Source organism: Festucalex cinctus, chromosome 1 (assembly GCF_051991245.1).
Source record: "Festucalex cinctus isolate MCC-2025b chromosome 1, RoL_Fcin_1.0, whole genome shotgun sequence".
NCBI classification, from domain to species: domain Eukaryota; kingdom Metazoa; phylum Chordata; class Actinopteri; order Syngnathiformes; family Syngnathidae; genus Festucalex; species Festucalex cinctus.
Genome location: NC_135411.1, coordinates 4,908,439 through 4,928,144, shown reverse-complemented (window position 1 = coordinate 4,928,144; position 19,706 = coordinate 4,908,439). Strand labels below are relative to the sequence as shown.

The window sequence follows — 19,706 nt, the reverse complement described above, 5'->3', positions numbered from 1 at the left end:
CGGAGGCTCCTACAAGGTAACAGTCAGCTCGGATTTAACAACAAGCAAGGCTAAGACATACAATAAATAAAACTGAAGAGACACAATCCTGCAGCTGAATCTCTTAACAACTTCCCACCTCACTTCCTGATTCAATTTTCCCTCCTTTTATATGTGCTCCTCGCTCGCTACTCTGGGTCACATGACCACACGCAGAGAGGGATTTAAAGGAACAGGCACCGGATTTGGCACCCAGGCTACACACGTTTTCAGAGTCCATGGGAAAAAAAAATGGCTGTATTTTGGCAAACCTACATTTTTCTACTGTCAATTATAAAAGAACGGGACGGGGCAAAAAAAAAAGTATTCTATTCTACTATGTCATTTGGTAGATTCAGCTTATATATAATTATTGAACGTAATATCGCGTGGGTATTGATTTTTATTTTATTTTTTCGTGAAAAGAATAAGTGAAAGAGTCAAGCATATTGATTGATTGATTGATTGGGTTTTATTGAACATATAAAAATGTCAAGCATAAACAAGGTGTAGTTAACTCATTGACTGCCATTGATGGAAAAAGACGTCAAAGAATGCATTTTTGCTGGGCTGGCAGTGAATGTGTTAAACACAATGTGCCAATATATTTTGTGATTATATTGCAGCATCCTTTTTTTTTTTTTTTTTTTTTTTTTTTTTTAAGGCAAATGTTTAAAAAACCATCAATTTTGGTTACATCTCATCTTAAGTCATTGACTGCCATTGACGGAAAAAAACGTCAAATAATGCATTTTTGCTGGGCTGGCAGTGAATGTGTTAAAGAGAAAAGGAAAAGAAGTAGGAAGAAGTACAAAAACACCTAGTCCTACTCACTAACGCTTCTATGATAATGTACTAAAGTTGTTCTTACTAACATAAAAGTTAAACAATAGAAAATAAACAAAACGTGTTTATCTTACGTGCACAGAAATATTAGTATGAGTTACAAGCCCTGATCCATTACATGTAGCCACATTATTACATGAAAAATGAAAGAAGCAAAACCGGGTATGAATACAATTTTGTTCTTAAGTCATCTGAATATTGTACATTGTGCTAATAATGTAAAAACTGTTCCATAGAAAAATAAAATGTGTGAAATGCACGTCCAAAGACTAGCATATGGCACGTTAGCTAGCGCGGAGCTGTTGTTGGTTTGATCTCGGGTTGAGTTAGCCTGGCCAGCCAGTCGACACTCTTTTTAATATTGTATACAAAGAGTAGGACATTTTGCGTTAATCGTTTCAGTGTTCAACAGCAACTTTTAATCCCAGATGGCTTTGTGTGTCCCTGAAGGTATTCTCGACGCTTATTTGGGGAAAATTGCAAGGCAAAGCAAGGTGGCTTTATTTCGATTTCATACACAAGGCAACTCAATGTGCTTCACACAAGCAAAAACACATCTAAGAACATCAACAAATTAACAATTAACAAGATTCAGAAACAGATAAGAATAGCTTCCAAAATTACATACATTGTAAACACATTAACAGTAAACGTTAAAAACATTTAATATTTACAGGTTGAGTAGTTTTGAAAGCATTACATTTACACTTTTAAGTAAGACGTTGGACTTGATACTTCTTAAGTCTTCCGAAATCCTAATATCTATACTTTTATTTGAGTAATGAACGGAAATCATGATGACAGGCCCCAGGTAGCTTTGAATGTTTTATTACAAAATAACACAGTAGACTCACTTCCCTTCATTTTTTGAAGCTTCAAAGATCGCTGCTATTCTCACCAGCACACTCGTGTCTCTCAGCAAGATATTTAGAAGAGAATCTTTTAGCACAAACACTGCAACTGAATGGTTCCTTTGCACCATGTGATCTTGTGTGTTTGTTGAAATATGATTTGGCAGAGAAGCGTTTTCCACAATCTGAGCAAGAAAAAGGTTTTTCGCCAGTGTGTGTTCTTGTATGTGCTTTTAAATCCGACTTGTCAAAGAAGCTTTTGCCACAATCAGAGCAAGAAAAAAGTTTCTCCCCAGTGTGTGTTTTTGTATGTCTTGTTAAAGATGGCTTCCGAGAGAAGATTTTGCCACAATCTGAGCAAGAAAAAGGTTTCTCGCCAGTGTGTGTTCTTGTATGTGCTTTTAAATCTGACTTCTGAGAGAAGCTTTTGCCACAATCTGTACAAGTAAAAGGTTTCTCGCCAGTGTGGCTTCTTATATGTGTTGTTAAAACTGACTTGTCAGAGAAGGTTTTGCCACAATCTGAGCAAGAAAAAGGTTTTTCCCCAGTGTGTGTTCTTGTATGTGCTTTAAGAAAAAACTTCCGAGAGAAGCTTTTGCCACAATCTGTGCAAGTAAAAGGTTTCTCACCAGTGTGGCTTCTTATATGTGTTGTTAAAGCTGACCTGTCAGAGAAGGTTTTGCCACAATCTGAGCAAGAAAAAGGTTTCTCACCAGTGTGGCTTCTTGTATGTGTTGTTAAAGCTGACTTCAGAGAGAAGGTTTTGCCACAATGTGAGCAAGAAAAAGGTTTCTCGCCAGTGTGGCTTCTTGTATGTGTTCTTAAACGTGACTTCAAAGAGAAGCTTTTGCCACAATCTGTGCAAGTAAAAGGTTTCTCACCAGTGTGGCTTCTTATATGTGTTGTTAAAGCTGACCTGTCAGAGAAGGTTTTGCCACAATCTGAGCAAGAAAAAGGTTTCTCGCCAGTGTGGCTTCTTGTATGTGTTGTTAAACGTGACTTCAAAGAGAAGCTTTTGCCACAATCTAAACAAGAAAAAGGTTTCTCGCCAGTGTGTCTTCTTGTATGTATCGTTAAATCTGACTTCCGGCAGAAGCTTTTGCCACAATCTAAACAAGAAAAAGGTTTTTCCCCAGTGTGTCTTCTCAAGTGAATTTTCAAACTTCTTTTTGAACTCAATGTTTTCCCACAGTGAGAACATTCGCAGGATTTGTCATCAGTGTGACACGACCTATCACCAGCAGCGTGTTCATCATTACCATACAGATTATCATCATTATCATCATCATCATCATGAGAAGAAAGGGACCTTATGTCATCACTTTTTGCTTTTGTTGATCCCCAGTGGTCTGCATCACTTTCTGGAATCATGTTTTGAGGAGTTGAGATGCTGTTTGGAGGCTCCGCCCCTGTGCCCTCCTCACTCTCACCCTCGACTTCATCTTCACCCTTTAAAGGGGCGAAGGTCATTGGTGACTTGGTGACATCATCCTCAACACCAAGGGGCTTTTTTTCTTCTTTAGAATAATGATGTTCTTCCTCCTCCTTCTCCTTTTTAACATGAAGAGATTCCACCTCCTGTTCATCAGGATGAAGATATTTTTCACCAACGTCTGCAGGACACAAGAAGACAAAACACATATTTGTGTTGGTCAAGTCCAAAAAAAAAAAAAAAAAAAAAAAGTTTGGCGACTCAACACCCCACATGGAGCACTTTGATCGATGGACAACAGGTTTTTCATCAGTTTGTGTTCTTTTGTTTGTGTTTCCTTTGTTTATTGCAAAAATTGACTTTTGAGCGAAACCTTTGCACCAATCTGAGCAGGAAAAAGGTTTTCCCGTGTTGTGTGTGTGCTTTCAAACTCCATTTTGAGCTCAATGTTTTCCCACACTGCGAAAATTCCAAACAGTTGTTGGCAGAGTGACATGCCATTAGCATCATCATCATCATCATCATCGTGAGGAAAGTGGGACATTATTAAAGATAGACCGATACAGGCCGATTATAGATATTGGGCATTTTGATGAATATCGGTATTGGCCTTTATCTAAATCTGACAGTCGATATAAGGTAAATCTAAACCCATTTGAAATTTTCAGTTAAATTTATAAGAGTTGCTACTACTGACCCTGGGAATCTTCTGAACCATTTTGTTTTTGTGACAGAAATGTGAAGATTTCAGGTGTTTGTAAATTTTGGGGAAAAACATTTACTGTAGAAAAGTAGAGCGATATGGTATTTATTTGCTCAAGTTTCCATTTCACTTTTTTAGACGATATAACACAGTCAAGATTGGCTTTTGTATTTTACAAAAATTTTGACGCTAATATTTCCCCACGTTTTTTTTTTTTGTTTTTTTTTAATGAAAATGAATATCGGCCTGAAATATCGGTCATTGGCCTCCTTGACTACTAATAACCGCTATTGGTATCGGTCCTGAAAAAAACATATGGGTCTATCTCTAGCCCTTATGTCATGATGACTTTGTGCTTGTGGTGGTCGCAAGGGGTCTGCATCCCCTTCTGTCGTCATGTGTTGACGAGATGACCTGCTGTTTGGAAGCTCCGCCCCTCCAACCTCCTCACTCTCACCCTTGTCTTCATCTTCACTCTTTAAAGGGGCGAAGGTCAGTGGCGACTTGGTGACATCGTCCTCAACCTCCTCCTCTTTGACACGAACGGGCTTTTCCTCCTCTTCGACGTCAGGATGTTCTTCCTCCTCTTTAACATTCGGAGGCTTCATGTCCTGTTGGTCAGGATGAAGATATTTCTCAGCGACGTCTGCAGGACACAAGAAGACAAAACACACATTTGGTTTGGTCAAGTCAAATTTCAAGTGTGAGTTGATAGTACTGTTACTATCAAATTTAGAATTGCTTATAGGGCTGCACGATATTGGAAAAACATGCGATATGCGATATACTTCCTGAACATAGCGATATCGATATTGCGATATTTAACATTTCCCTAAAGAAATTCCATTTTTATTACCGAATGAAAGAAATTTTTTTTTCATGGGGCAAAATAAGCAACCTTCATGTAATCTTAGTTAATGAATTGTAATTATGTCTTGATCATTTTCAACTATTGAATGGCGATGCACATTTTAGTTAGCATCTGACTGGTCAAATTCATTTAAAAAGCATAAAATTCCATCTAAAACTTATTGCGTGCCTTTGCGATATGCATATTGCAAGAGCCAATATCGTGATATCGATATTTTTTCGATATATTGTGCAGCCCTAATTGCTTAATCTATCGATTATTCAGATTCGTGCTGGGCGATATGGGAAATAATTGTGATCACGTGACTGCCCCACCATGGACGGCGGAAGGAAATGACGTTTGAATGGAAGTGGACGGGCCGCGGAGCGATTTATGGAACTTAGAGACTTTTATTTTACAAACGAAAAGTTATTATTACCCATCGAGCCATGGAATCTGCTAGTTCAACTGACGTTCGCCTGTCGGCAGAAGTGGAACGTTGAGTAGGAGCTCATAGAGTGCGATATTTACAGAAACTGGAGATGGCTAGTTTGAAAACAGACCCTTACCTTCTGTCCCCCACCGTTTTCGGAACTAATCAAATTGCCGACTTTTCCGGAATTCACGGTGCACGACCTGTATCACTATGTTGTCCATTTTGACAACATACACCGATCATTACACCGGAGACGATTTAAAAGCTTATAAAAATCTCGACGCATACCCTTTTTTTTTTTTTTTTTTTTTTTTTGCTGCTGGCTGGGTCTGCAACGAGATGCTACGCTCAAACCCGAGGGACAATCGACCTCATCATGGCAAAGGTCAAATTTGTTTATCATGCGGAGTTATTTTTTTTTTTAAATGTTATTTTTACACATTCGGTCCTATATTGAAACACTGTGGTTATGTCAAGTATGCATCAAGTATTTTCTGTCAGATGCACTCAATAGTTTTGAAGAAGGTACACTTAAGTTGTATGTGTGCAGAGTGGACGCTCACTACGTGACTCAAGCCAACGTTCACATTAACAATCTTTAATGTGATTCGAAACACGTAATTCGACACCCCTGTTACACGCTTTGTTAGAGTGTATGTAATAAGTGTACGTTGACGAGTAAAGTGTATGAACATTGATCTACTAACCTCGTGTAAAAAATGCTCGCTTCAAATCCGTGAATATTTTTCTTGGGCCGTCAGTCCTTTCTGTTGATTGCCGCCATCCATCGACGTCTTTTGTTTTTATTAGTAGGTATTCGTTAAAAAGCAACATTTGGTTTACTCCCTTGTCTGTTTGTACAACCGACCGCACAGCAAGATATGACCATTGTATAATTTAATCGACGACACAAAGGACTTCACGCTCTGCGCGATTCAATTGTTACAATCCAGGCAAGTGGTTCTTTTGCCGTCCAGCGTTCAGGAGGGTGCGGCCCCATGGGGGGGAAGTGACGGCACGTGCAAATGGTCCATACCACGATATAGATGTATTTGCAGTTCCTTCATGAAATATTATACAATAGGGGTGTTAAAAAAAAAAAAAAAAAAACGATTCGGCAATATATCGCGATATTACATCACGCAATTCTCGAATCGATTCAATAGGCAGCCGAATCGATTTTTAAACGTCTTTTAAACGATTTTTATATTAATGAATGGAATATTAAGCCTTAATATTTTATTTCAAAGCCATTCAAACATGAAACAGATTACAACCTGTTTGTTCAATACAGTGGCTCACAGTTATGACTGAAGTTTCAGATAAATAAATAATACATTTTCATACAAATCTTAACAGTGTACATGTACAAGTTTACTGAATAGTATTCTCTAAATTTGAGTAAAAAAAAAAAAATCGCAACAATCGACTTATAAATTCGGATGGGGATTAATCGGTATCGAATCGAATCGTGACCTGTGAATCGTGATACGAATCGAATCGTCAGGTACTAGGCAATTCACACCCCTACTGAATAGTATTCTCTAAATTTGAGTCAAAAAAAAAAAAATCGCAACAATCGACTTATAAATTCGGATGGGGATTAATCGGTATCGAATCGAATCGTGACCTATGAATCGTGATATGAATCGAATCGTCAGGTACTAGGCAATTCACACCCCAATTATACAACGTACTTTGCTTACAATTTCACATTTTATTTGTGTGTAACATTTAATGAATGTCACAAATGAATCTCGTAGGGCTGCAATATAAAATAAAAAATGTAAACAAAGGAGTCACAGCGGCCTAGACATTTTTATAAGGCATAAAAAAAATAAGTTCAGACATTTTCTGTCATAAATTAAATGCAAAAAAAGATTTTTTTTTCAAAGTGCAAGTTTCAACTTTCTTATGAAAGTAGCTTTGTAGTGCAGCTAGAGTAGTAGATCAACAGCATATAACATTATTTACATGTGGCAAATATGCAATTATATCAAAATAAACACAAGCATTCTGTTTTACAGAATCTGCAATCAAACGCGCCATCGCCTCTGTCATTTTTTTTTTTTTTCCAGCGAGGTGAGTTTCTGTTATACGGGGTGACCCGCGCAAAAGACTCTTGTAGTTCGGTTGACTTTTGTTGGGTTTTCTTCGTGCGTTTTGTTCCAGATTCACTTGCCGCGTATACGGAAATACGTATATGCTCGGCTTCAAACTGAGCGAATTGATTCATATCAAATGTAGCTTCTCGATTAAGCTGCTTGATGGAGGAAAAGATCATAAACAAACGGTTAATATCATTTTTTTTCCAATATTTATTGAAACTCAACTCTCATATAAAACGGCAAACATTAGATCTATTTTGGTTTGTAAAAGCAGGATAACATAAGTAAATAAAACGTATAATAAATAAATAAGTTAAAATAAATGGACATTAAGTTTATACCTTTATCAAATTAAATGAATACTCAGTCATTGGTAATTGGTAATTCCAAAAACTCAATGAAGAAACATCAAAAGATTAAAAAAAATAAACGCAAAAATGAAAAGTAAAAAAATCTCAAAAGTAATCCAAAAATGGGCATTAACTTTGAAGAAATAATAATCCTTTTGAAAAGTGGTAAAAATTGTTAACTACTCCTTTCTTAATCCACAAGTGTCGAATATCCTCAAACAGTAAAAGGCAAAAATAAGAAGATGAGATTTTTACTGATCTTCCGTTTCCTTTGTGACGACTCTCTTCTTTAGACTGCTTAAGTTTTATTAATTTTGAATTATTCAACAGTCAACTAGAAATATTTGGCTATTTGTCTTATGCTGTTAGGTAAGAAAGGGCACAATAAACATTTTTCTATCGTCATGCCGATATATATCGCCCAGCACTATTTCAGATTAATCGGATTCATTTTAATGTTCCTGCAAATGAGGGTTGCCACGACGACAGGCCGCGAGTTGGCTACATTGCATCTCCAAACTGCCCACAATCCCGCTCACACTTCTTCTGTATGGAGGACAGAAACTGCTAAAATAAAAATAAAAAAAAATAAAAAAGTAAATGAAGACATGAACAAATAAATGCATAAAGTGAAAATAAAAAATGATATAAAAACATTTTTTTAAAAGGTACAATATAAATCGAAATAAAAACAACAGAATAATAAATTTAAATAAATAAGGTAAATGAAGAAAGACATGAACAAATAAATGCATAAAGTGAAAATAAAAATGGATATTAAAAAACATTTTAAAAAATTATTACAAAAAATAAATAGAAATAGAAATAAAAACAACAGGATAATTTAATATATAATAATAATAATAATACATTTAAATAAAAAAGTTAAAAATAAATAAATAAAAGGATTTATATAAATAAATACTGTCCCACTTTAACCAATGTATTGCTTTCCCATTTTTGGGTCCTTTTTCTTTGGGCGGTTGAAATAAAATAAATACTGTGTTTTTTTGTTGATTAACTCTGTATAAATGAAGGTGCTTACCATTATTTAACATTTTGGAAGAATATATTCCATTCATCTTTGAAAAGAAATGCAGATGTGGACATCGCGACACGAGTTGCAGGGGGAAGCACATGTGGTGCAGATGACGAATACGAAAAACTGTGTCCCATTTTGTCTTTTACAGAGCAAATAAATCACTCGAGCATCTTTATTAAAACCCTACGCACACGACTGTTACATTGGTATGACTGTCCGATGACTGTTAAACCGTCCTGACTGCATGTTTTTTTTAACGCTATATAGTAGTGCTCAGCAAGGCGGAGTAATAACAAGTGTACAAACCTGCTGCGTGTAGCACATTTCGAGGCTGCTCGCAAACATCGTCTAGCTGTTGAAAATGCTCGTTCTCTTCTTTTCCTCCAAAGAGTTCCTCCTCGTACTTTGGTGGCGTTCTCGCAGACATTTCTGGCCCAATAATGCCAACAAAGTCGCACTTGATCTCTTCCTGACCACGTGTTATGCGCTTCTCTTTGTTAGCGGCTAGCGAGCTAAGCTAAGCTAAGCTAACTAGGCCGAGAACACTGACCTGAATATATGAACGACTGGATAGCCGATAGCCCCATACACGTGAGTGGAGCTCTACCGGAAACACGTGGTCTCCAATTCCGTCTTTTTTTTTTTTTTAAACTCAGCCTAAACGTAAACTATCTTAACTCAAAGTAATGTTGACTTATACTGAAAATCTTTGATTGTTACCATGTTTGTATGTCTTACAGCAAATAAAAAAAACAAAAAAAAACCTCAAAGTAATGTTAAGTAGTAGTGTAGCGCAGCGCCACCGAATGGCCAATGTAGCGTAATTGCAGTAAATCGTGTCTTTGACGGTGGTTTTGTCAAAACAACAAGGTGGACGCAAACTGATTTCTGTCGTGATGGAATATATTCATTCACAAAAGCGTAATAATAAAATAAATAATTCAATCAATCAATAATAAATAAGGTTATTGCACCAGAGATTGAATAAATAATAATCATAATAAAATACAAATTCAATCAATAAATAAATAAGGTTATTACACCTGAGAGTAAATTAATAATAATAATAATAATAATAATAATAATAATAATAATAATAATAATGAAAATAAAATAAAAAAATAAAAATTCAATCAATCAATAAATAAGGTTATTACACCGGGTGGTTTCCACGTTTACATTACACATTTATGCTTCCTGTTCCTTCTCGAAAGCAGACTCCTCAATTGTGCAGGATTCTTGGATTAAGTATGCGGCAGAACGCTCAGTCTTCAGTGGCGTGGCTTAAAACGCCCATAATTATATATCTTTTAAAAAATAATAATAAAAAATGTCCATTTCCCTTCCTTTACATTCAGCTCGAGTGTCAATAAATTTTGCAGCTGTTGATGTGGGTGCTGAAGAAGTACTGTACATTATTTTGTACTCTGCAGGCAGCTCCTTCCAGTTCACAACACCTGTTATGTGTTATTGAGCATCTTTGTAGATCGGCATTAACAGGCAGAACACCTTTCCACTTGAAATCCAGCTCCCGCAAATTCAAGCATTTTAAAACATATGGCTTGAATGCAAGAACTTCAACATTTCGGAATAACTCACAATTAAGTACTCGTAACTTTTTATTTTCGTGTAAACATATAACGCGTCACATGCAATTGAAAACAAGTTTGAAGATACCCAGTGGCGATATAGTGCAATAATACACAAACAATTAGACATTTTTAAGGAAAATCAACAGACCCCCCAAATAATCCAAAGAACACGAGAATTGCAAATTTAGCAGTGAGCACACAACATAGAACCGTGCACTCGAACAAAAGGAAAAGAAAACAGGACAAAAAAACAAAAAACAAAAAAAAAAAAAGACTATAACAGACGATATATTCTTAAAATTATCAAATACCGACGAGGCTTGCTTAGTTTTACCCGTCCTCAATTATTCCAAAACTTTCGATTTTCTCAAAAACAACAACACAGTTCGACATTTAAATCACGGTTGATTTGAGCATGTTGTACGCACGGACTAGTCCGTCTGTACATCAGCTTCGTTCAGAAGCAAAGTGTTTCCGATGAAGTTTGTTGTTGATATTGTATACGTTGTTTAAATTCAAATTGTCTACACGTTTTAGAGACTGTTTTGTTCAAATTAACTAAATAGTTAGTTTATAAAGTTATTTGTTTTAAAAAATTATTTGCTCGAAGGCACGTGTTTCCATCCATCTTCTTCCGCTTATCCGAGGTCGGGTCGCGGGGGCAGCAGATTTAGGAGGGAAACCCAGACTTCCCTCTCCCCGGCAACTTCAACCAGCTCCTCCGGTGGGATCCCAAGGCGTTCCCAGGCCAGCCGAGAGACATAGTCTCTCCAGCGTGTCCTGGGTCGTCCCCGGGGCCTCCCGCCGGTGGGACACGCCCGGAACGCCTCCCCAGGGAGGCGTCCAGGAGGCATCCAAACCAGATGTCCGAGCCACCTCAGCTGGCTCCTCTCAACGCGGAGGAGCAGCGGCTCGACTCTGAGTCCCTCCCGGATGACCGAGCTTCTCACCCTATCTCTAAGGGAGAGCCCGGACAGGCGACCACCCTGCGGAGGAAACTCATTTCGGCCGCTTGTATCCGGGATCTCGTTCTTTCGGTCACGACCCACAGCTTGTGACCATAGGTGAGGGTTGGAACGTAGGTCGACTGGTAAATTGAGAGCTTCGCCTTTTCGCCCAGTTCTTTCTTCACCCCAATGGGCCGACACAGAGTCACTGGGGACGCTGCACCGATCCGCCTGTTGATCTCCCGCTCCATCCTGCCCTCACTCGTGAACAAGACCCCAAGATACTTGAACTCCTCCACTTGGAAAAGTATCTCATCCCCTACCCAGAGAGGGCACACCACCCTTTTCCGACTGTGGACCATGATCTCAGATTTGGAGGTGCTGATCTTCATCCCAACTGCTTCACACTCGGCTGCAAACCGCTCCAGTGAGAGTTGGAGATCACGGGTTGATGAAGCCAACAGCACCACATCATCTGCAAAAAGCAGCAATGCAGTGCTGAGGCAGCCAAACCGGACACCCTCTACGCCTCAGCTACGCCTAGAAATTCTTAGAAAGTTATGAACTGAATCGGTGACAAGGGGCAGTCTTGGCGTAGTCCAGCTCTCACTGGAAACGAAACCAAATTACTGCCAGCGATGCGGACCAAACTCTGACATCGGTCGTACAGGGACTAAACAGCCCGTATCAGGGGGCTCGGTACCCCATACTGCCGAAGCACCTCCCATAGGGCTCCCCGAGGGACACGGTCGAATGCCTTCACCAAATCCACAAAACACATGTGGACTGGATGAGCGAACTCCTACGCACCCTCGAGGATCCTGCTGAGGGTGTACAGCTGGTCCACGGTTCCACAGCCAGGACGAAAACCACACTGCTCCTCCTGAATCCGAGACTCGACTTCCAACGGCCTATCCTCTCCCTGAATAGACCTTACCAGGGAGGCTGAGGTGATCCCTCTGTATTTGGAAAAACCCTCCGGTCGCCCTTCTTAAAAAGGGGGACCACCACCCCGGTCTGCCAATCCAGAAGCACTGTCCCCGATGTCCACGCAATGTTGTAGAGGCGGGTCAATCACCACAGCCCCACAAGATCCAGAGCCTTTAGGAATTCCGGGCGGATAGCATCGACCACCGGGGCCCTGCCCCCGAGGAGCTTTCCAACCACCTCAGTCACTTTGACCCGAGATAGGAGAGCCCACCTCAGAGTCGCCAGACTGCTTCCTCAAAGGAAGACGTGTTGGTGCAATTAAGATCTTCGAAGTATTCCCCCCACCAACTCACGACGTCCCGAGTCGAAGTCAGCAGCACACCATCTCCATTATACAGTGTTAATAGTAAACTGCTTTCCTCTCATGAGACGCCGGATGGTGGACCAGAATTTCCTCAAAGACGTCCATAAGTCATTTCCCATGGCCTCAAACGAACTCCTCCCATGTCCAAGTTTTTGCCTCAGCGACCGCCGAAGCCGTGTTCCGCTTGGCCAGCCGGTACCTGTCAGCTGCCTCCGCAGTACCACAGGACAAAAAGGCCCGATAGAACTCCTCCTTCAGCCTGACGGCATCCCTTACCGCTGGTGGTTCGAGGATTGTCGCCATGACAGGCACCGACCACCTTACGGCCACAGCTCCGATCGGCCGCCTCAACAATGGAGGCGCTGTACATAGCCCACTCGGAACCCCCGCCTTCCTCGGGACAAGGGAGAAGTTCTGCCAGAGGGAGGCGTTGAAACTCTTTCTGACAGGGGATTCCGCCAGACGTTCCCAGCAAACCCTCACAATACGCTTGGGTCTTTCAGGTAGGACTGGAATCTTCCCCCACCCTCAGAGCCAACACACTACCAAGTGGTAATATGTTGACAGCTCCACCCTTCTCTTCACCTGAGTGTCCAAAACATCCATCCATTTTCTTGACCGCTTATTCCTTACAAGGGTCGCGGGGGGTGCTGGCGCCTATCTCAGCTGGCTCTGGGCAGAAGGCGGGGGGGCACCCTGGACTGGTTGCCAGCCAATCGCAGGGCACACAGAGACGAACAACCATCCACACTCACAAGCACACCTAGGGACAACTCGGAACGTCCAATTAACCTGCCATGCATGTCTTTGGAAAGTGGGAGGAGACCGGAGTACCCGGAGAAGACCCACGCGAGCACGGGGAGAACATGCAAACTCCACAAAGCAAGGCCGGAGCCCGGACTCGAACCAGAGCCCTCAGAACTGGGAGGCGGACGTGCTAACCACTCGCTCACCGTGCCGCCTATAAATAATACATTTTCATACAAATCTTAGTGTACAAGATTACTGATTAGTATTTTCTAAATTTGAGTTAAAAAAAATCGCAGCAATCGACAAACAAAACCGTATCGGGATTAATCGGTATCGAATCGAATTGTGACCTATGAATCGTGATACGAATCGAATCGTCAGGTACGAGGCAATTCACACGCCTACTTCCCACCATGTATTCTTGTGTGCTTTCTTAAATGTGACATGGAAGAGAAGCTTTTTCCACAATCTGAGCAGGAATATGGTTTCTCTCCAGTGTGTGTTTTTGCATGTGCTGTTAAATCTGACTTCAGAAAGAAGTTTTTGCCACAATCTAAACAAGAAAAAGGTTTTTCCCCAGTGTGTCTTCTTGTATGTGTTGTTAAAGCTGACTTCCAAGAGAAGCTTTTGCCACAGTCTGAGCAAGAAAAAGGTTTCTCGCCACTATGGATTCTTGTATGTGTTGTTAAAGCTGACTTCTGAGAGAAGCTTTTGCCACAATCTAAACAAGAAAAAGGTTTTTCCCCAGTGTGTCTTCTTGTATGTGTTGTTAAATCTGACTTCAGAAAGAAGTTTTTGCCACAATCTAAACAAGAAAAAGGTTTTTCCCCAGTGTGTCTTCTTGTATGTGTTGTTAAAGCTGACTTCTGAGAGAAGCTTTTGCCACAATCTAAACAAGAAAAAGGTTTTTCCCCATTGTGTCTTCTTGTATGTGTTGTTAAAGTTGACTTCAAAGAGAAGCTTTTGCCACAATCTAAACAAGAAAAAGGTTTTTCCCCATTGTGTCTTCTTGTATGTGTTGTTAAAGTTGACTTCAAAGAGAAGCTTTTGCCACAATTTAAACAAGAAAAAGGTTTTTCCCCAGTGTGTCTTCTTGTATGTTTTGTTAAATCTGACTTGTCAGAGAAGCTTTTGCCACAATCTAAACAAGAAAAAGGTTTTTCCCCAGTGTGTGTTCTCAAGTGAATTTTCAAACTTCTTTTTGAACTCAATGTTTTCCCACAGTGAGAACATTCGCAGGATTTGTCGTCAGTGTGACACGACCTATCATCATCAGCGCGTTCATCATTACCATCCAGATTATCATCATTATCATTATCATCATCATCATAAGAAGAAAGGGACCTTATGTCATCACTTTTTGCTTTTGATGGTCCCCAGTGGTCTGCATCACTTTCTGGAATCATGTTTTGAGGATTTAAGATCCTGTTTGGAGGCTCCGCCCCTCTGCCCTCCTCACTCTCACCCTTGACTTCATCTTCACTCTTTAAAGGGGCGAAAGTCATTGGTGACTTGGTGACGTCATCCTCAACCTCCTCCTCTTTGACACGAACGGGCTTTTCTTCCTCTTCGATGTAAGGATGTTCTTCCTCCTCTTTAACATTCGGAGGCTTCATGTCCTCTTGGTCAGGACGAAGATATTTCTCAGCGACGTCTGCAGGACACAAGAAGACAAACACACATTTGGGTTGGTCAAGTCAAATTTCAAGCGTGAGATGATGTGCATTAATGTTTCTACAGTGCACCTCGACTTGGGGCCACCGCACACTCGGATTGGCCCATCCAAAAAAACAAAAAGAAAAAGGAAAAAAAAAAGTATTGGCCTTGTTAAAAATCTGACAGCCGATATAAGGTCAAATCAAAAACCATTTTAATCTCTCTCTATTGATTCAAGTCGACTAAATTGAGTTGAGTTGATATTATCCATCCGCATACATTTCAACTTTTACATAGAAAATTAAAACACCAATTTGTAACCATAGTTAGGCTGGAAGACCCCTACTTCCACATGATTCATCCCATTCTCATCTTTCAATTTAAACATATTCCAAATATTCACGCCTTACCCACAATTCCCGATTTTGTACCCAATTTTTCCTCATGCATTCTTCATGGAAGATTAAAAATTTCCTTCCACATTTTTCATCCAATTTACTTCATTCCAACGTCAATATATTCCACCAAATCATACCACGAGCTCTTTTCCTGTTCCAAAATTCACGCCTTACTCGCAATTCCCGATTTCGTACACGTTTTTTCCAATGTATTCATAATGGGAGATTCTACATTTCACATTTACTTCCACATTTTTCATTCGATTCACTTTGTTCCAACTTCAATATATTCCACCAATTCACACCATGAGTTCTTCTTTTTCACTTCCAAAATTAACGCCTTACCACAATTCCCCATTTTGTACCCTACCTCTCCGGAAATGGCCTAAAATCAACAGAAAGTGACCCAGAAGTGGCATCAAATCAACAGGAAGCAACACGATTTCAACAGGAAATAACCCGATTTCAACAGGAAGTGGCTTGTTTTCAACAGGAATGACCCGGAAGTGACCTGAAATCAACAGGAACTGACTTGTTTTCAACAGGAAGTGACCCGGAAGTGACCTGATTTCAATAGGAAGTGACCTGTTGATTTGAACAGGAAGTGACCCAGAAATGGCCAAAAATCAACAGAAAGTGACCCAGAAGTGGCATCAAATCAACAGGAAGCAACACGATTTCAACAGGAAGTGACATGATTTCAATAGGAAATGACCTGAAATCAACAGGAAGTGACACAATTTCAACAGAAAGTGACCTGCTTTCAATAGGAAGTGACCTGAAATCAACAGGAACTGACTTGTTTTCAACAGGAAGTGACCTGATTTCAATAGGAAGTGACCCGGAAATGGCCTAAAATCAACAGAAAGTGACCCAGAAGTGGCATCAAATCAACAGGAAGCAACACGATTTCAACAGGAAGTGACCTGATTTCAATAGGAAGTGACCCGGAAATGGCATAAAATGAACAGGAAGTGACTCAGAAGTGGCTTTAAATCAACGGGAAGTGACACAATTTCAACAGGAAGTGACACAATTTCAACAGAAAGTGACCTGATTTCAATAGGAAGTGACCTGAAATCAACAGGAACTGACTTGTTTTCAACAGGAAGTGACCCGGAAGTGACCTGTTTCAATAGGAAGTGACCTGGAAGTGACTTAGAATCAACAGGAAGTGGCCCGATTTCAACAGGAAGTGACCTATCAATAGGAAGTAGCCCAATTTCAACAGGAAGTGACCTATCAATAGGAAGTAGCCCAATTTCACCAGGAAGTGGCCCGATTTCAACAGGAAGTGACCTATCAATAGGAAGTAGTCCAATTTCAACAGGAAGTGGCCCGATTTCAACAGGAAGTGACTTATCAATAGGAAGTAGTCCAATTTCAACAGGAAGTGACCTAATTTCAACAGAAAGTGACCGTTACTCCATTGCTTACTCCAGTCCTCAATCTTTTCTCCATTGCTGATTCAATTTGTCACTCCTTACACCATTGCTACTCGATTCTATGCTCCTTACTTCATTGCTCACTTAATTTTTCTCTCTTGACTCCATTGCTTCCTCAATTACTTGCTCCTTCCTACATTGCTCACTCGACTTCTTTCTTGTTGTCTTGTTAATTTGTTTCTTGCTAATTTATTTTTATTTGTGTGCTATTTTTCTTCCTTCAACTGCTTCTATATTTCTGTATAAATTCAAACCATTCCAAATTTAGCATGTTCAGGTCATTCCAGGTCACTGTATAGCATTCCAGGTCATTCAATATTATTCCTAATCATTCCACAGGTTTTTATTCACCCTTACTGCATTCACCCGCCCCTCCGTGAGCCGGCACCTTAACGTGGTGGAGGGGTTTGCGTGTTCCAATGATCCTAGGAGCTATGTTGTCTGGGGCTTTATGCCCCTGGTAGGGTCACCCATGGCAAACAGGTCCTAGGTGAGGGGCCAGACTAAGAACGGCTCAGAAGACCCTTATGATGACAAATATCTTTGGAGAAGCGTTTCCCTCGCCCGGACGCGGGTCACCGGGGCCCCCCTCTGGAGCCAGGCCTGGAGGCGGGGCTCGTTGGCGAGCGCCTGGTGGCCGGGCCTGCACCCATGGGGCCCGGCCGGGCACAGCCCGAAGAGGCAACGTGGGTCCCCCTTCCCACGGGCTCACCACCGGTGGGAGGGGCCAAAGGGGTCGGGTGCAGTGTAGGCTGGGTGGCAGCCAAGGGAGGAGACCTTGGCGGACCGACCCCCGGCTACAGAAACTGGCTCTTGGGACATGGAATGTCACCTCTCTGGCAGGGAAGGAGCCCGAGCTGGTGTGCGAGGCCGAGAAGTTCCGACTAGACATAGTCGGACTCGCCTCCACACACAGCTTGGGCTCTGGTACCAGTCCTCTTGAGAGGGGTTGGACTCTCTCACACTCTGGAGTTGCCCATGGTGTGAGGCGCAGAGCAGGTGTGGGCATACTTATTGCCCCCCGGCTCAGCGCCTGTACGTTGGGGTTTACCCCGGTGGACGAGAGGGTAGCCTCCCTCCGCCTTCGGGTGGGGGGACGGGTCCTGACTGTTGTTTGTGCATATGCACCAAACAGCAGCTCAGAGTACCCACCCTTTTTGGAGTCCTTGGAGGGTGTGCTGGAGAGCGCTCCATCTGGGGACTCCCTCGTCCTGCTGGGGGACTTCAACGCTCACGTGGGGAATGACAGTGAGACCTGGAGGGGCGTGATTGGGAGGAACGGCCCCCCTGATCGGAACCCGAGCGGTGTTCTGTTATTGGACTTCTGTGCTCGTCACGGTTTGTCCATAACGAACACCATGTTCAAGCATAAGGGTGTCCATATGTGCACTTGGCACCAGGACACCCTAGGCCGCAGTTCGATGATCGACTTTGTAGTCGTGTCATCGGATTTGCGGCCGCATGTTTTGGACACTCGGGTGAAGAGAGGGGCGGAGCTGTCAACTGATCACCACCTGGTGGTATGTTGGCTCCGATGGTGGGGGAAGATGCCAGTCCGACCTGGCAGACCCAAACGTATTGTGAGGGTTTGCTGGGAACGTCTGGCGGAATCCCCTGTCAGAAAGAGTTTCAATGCCCACCTCCGGCAGAGCTTCTCCCTTGTCTCGGGGGAGGCGGGGGACATTGAGTCCGAATGGGCCATGTTCCGCGCCTCCATTGTTGAGGCGGCCGATCGGAGCTGTGGCCGTAAGGTGGTCGGTGCCTGTCGTGGCGGCAATCCTCGAACCCGCTGGTGGACACCAGCAGTAAGAGATGCCGTCAAGCTGAAGAAGGAGTCCTATCGGGCCTTTTTGGCCTGTCGGACTCCGGAGGCAGCTGACGCGTACCGGATGGCCAAGCGGAACGCGGCTTCGGCGGTTGCTGAGGCAAAAACTCGGACATGGGAGGAATTCGGTGAGGCCATGGAAAACGACTTCCGGACGGCTTCGAGGAAATTCTGGTCCACCATCCGGCGTCTCAGGAGGGGAAAGCAGTGCACCGTTAACACTGTGTATAGTGGCGATGGGGTGCTGCTGACCTCGACTCGGGACGTCGTGAAGCGGTGGGGGGAATACTTCCAAGACCTCCTCAATTCCACCAACACGTCTCCTCTTGAGGAAGCAGAGTCTGGGGACTCTGGGGTGGGCTCTCCTATCTCTGGGGTCGAAGTCACTGAGGTGGTTGGAAAGCTCCTCGGTGGCAGGGCCCCGGGGGTGGATGAGATCCGCCCGGAGTTCCTAAAGACTCTGGATGTTGTGGGGCTGTCGTGGTTGACACGCCTCTACAACATCGCGTGGACATCGGGGACAGTGCCTCTGGATTGGCAGACCGGGGTGGTGGTCCCCCTTTTTAAGAAGGGGGACCGGAGGGTGTGTTCCAACTACAGAGGGATCACACTCCTCAGCCTTCCTGGTAAGGTCTATTCAGGGGTGCTGGAGAGGAGGGTCCGTCGGGAGGTCGAATCTCGGATTCAGGAGGAGCAGTGTGGTTTTCGTCCAGGCCGTGGAACAGTGGACCAGCTCTACACCCTCCGCAGGATCCTCGAGGGTGCGTGGGAGTTCGCTCAACCAGTCCACATGTGTTTTGTGGATTTGGAGAAGGCGTTCGACCGTGTCCCTCGGGGAGTTCTGTGGGGGGTGCTTCGGGAGTACGGGGTGCCGGGCCCCTTGATACGGGCTGTTCGGTCCCTGTACGACCGTTGCCAGAGTTTGGTCCGCATTGCCGGCAGTAAGTCGGATTCGTTTCCGGTGAGGGTTGGACTCCGCCAAGGTTGCCCTTTGTCACCGATTCTGTTCATAACTTTTATGGACAGAATTTCTAGGCGCAGCCGAGGCGTGGAGGGGTTCCGGTTTGGTGGCCTCAACATTGCATCTCTGCTCTTTGCAGATGATGTGGTGCTGTTGGCTTCATCAGGCCGGGGCCTTCAGCTCTCACTGGAGCGGTTCGCAG

The 19,706-nt window shown here is 42.7% G+C and overlaps 1 protein-coding gene across 1 annotated transcript; it reads right to left on the bottom strand.

The window, feature by feature from the left end:
- Positions 1–836: 836 nt before the first annotated feature.
- Positions 837–14,635, bottom strand: LOC144006456 (uncharacterized). The gene is made up of 5 exons (XM_077505311.1): positions 13,632–14,635; positions 12,626–12,747; positions 8,943–9,138; positions 4,308–4,496; positions 837–3,328 (listed from the first exon to the last, which is right to left on the bottom strand). Exons 1-5 carry the CDS (start codon positions 14,623–14,625, stop codon positions 1,740–1,742), a joined length of 3,090 nt encoding a protein of 1,029 aa, XP_077361437.1. The 5' UTR covers positions 14,626–14,635; the 3' UTR covers positions 837–1,739.
- Positions 14,636–19,706: the final 5,071 nt, after the last annotated feature.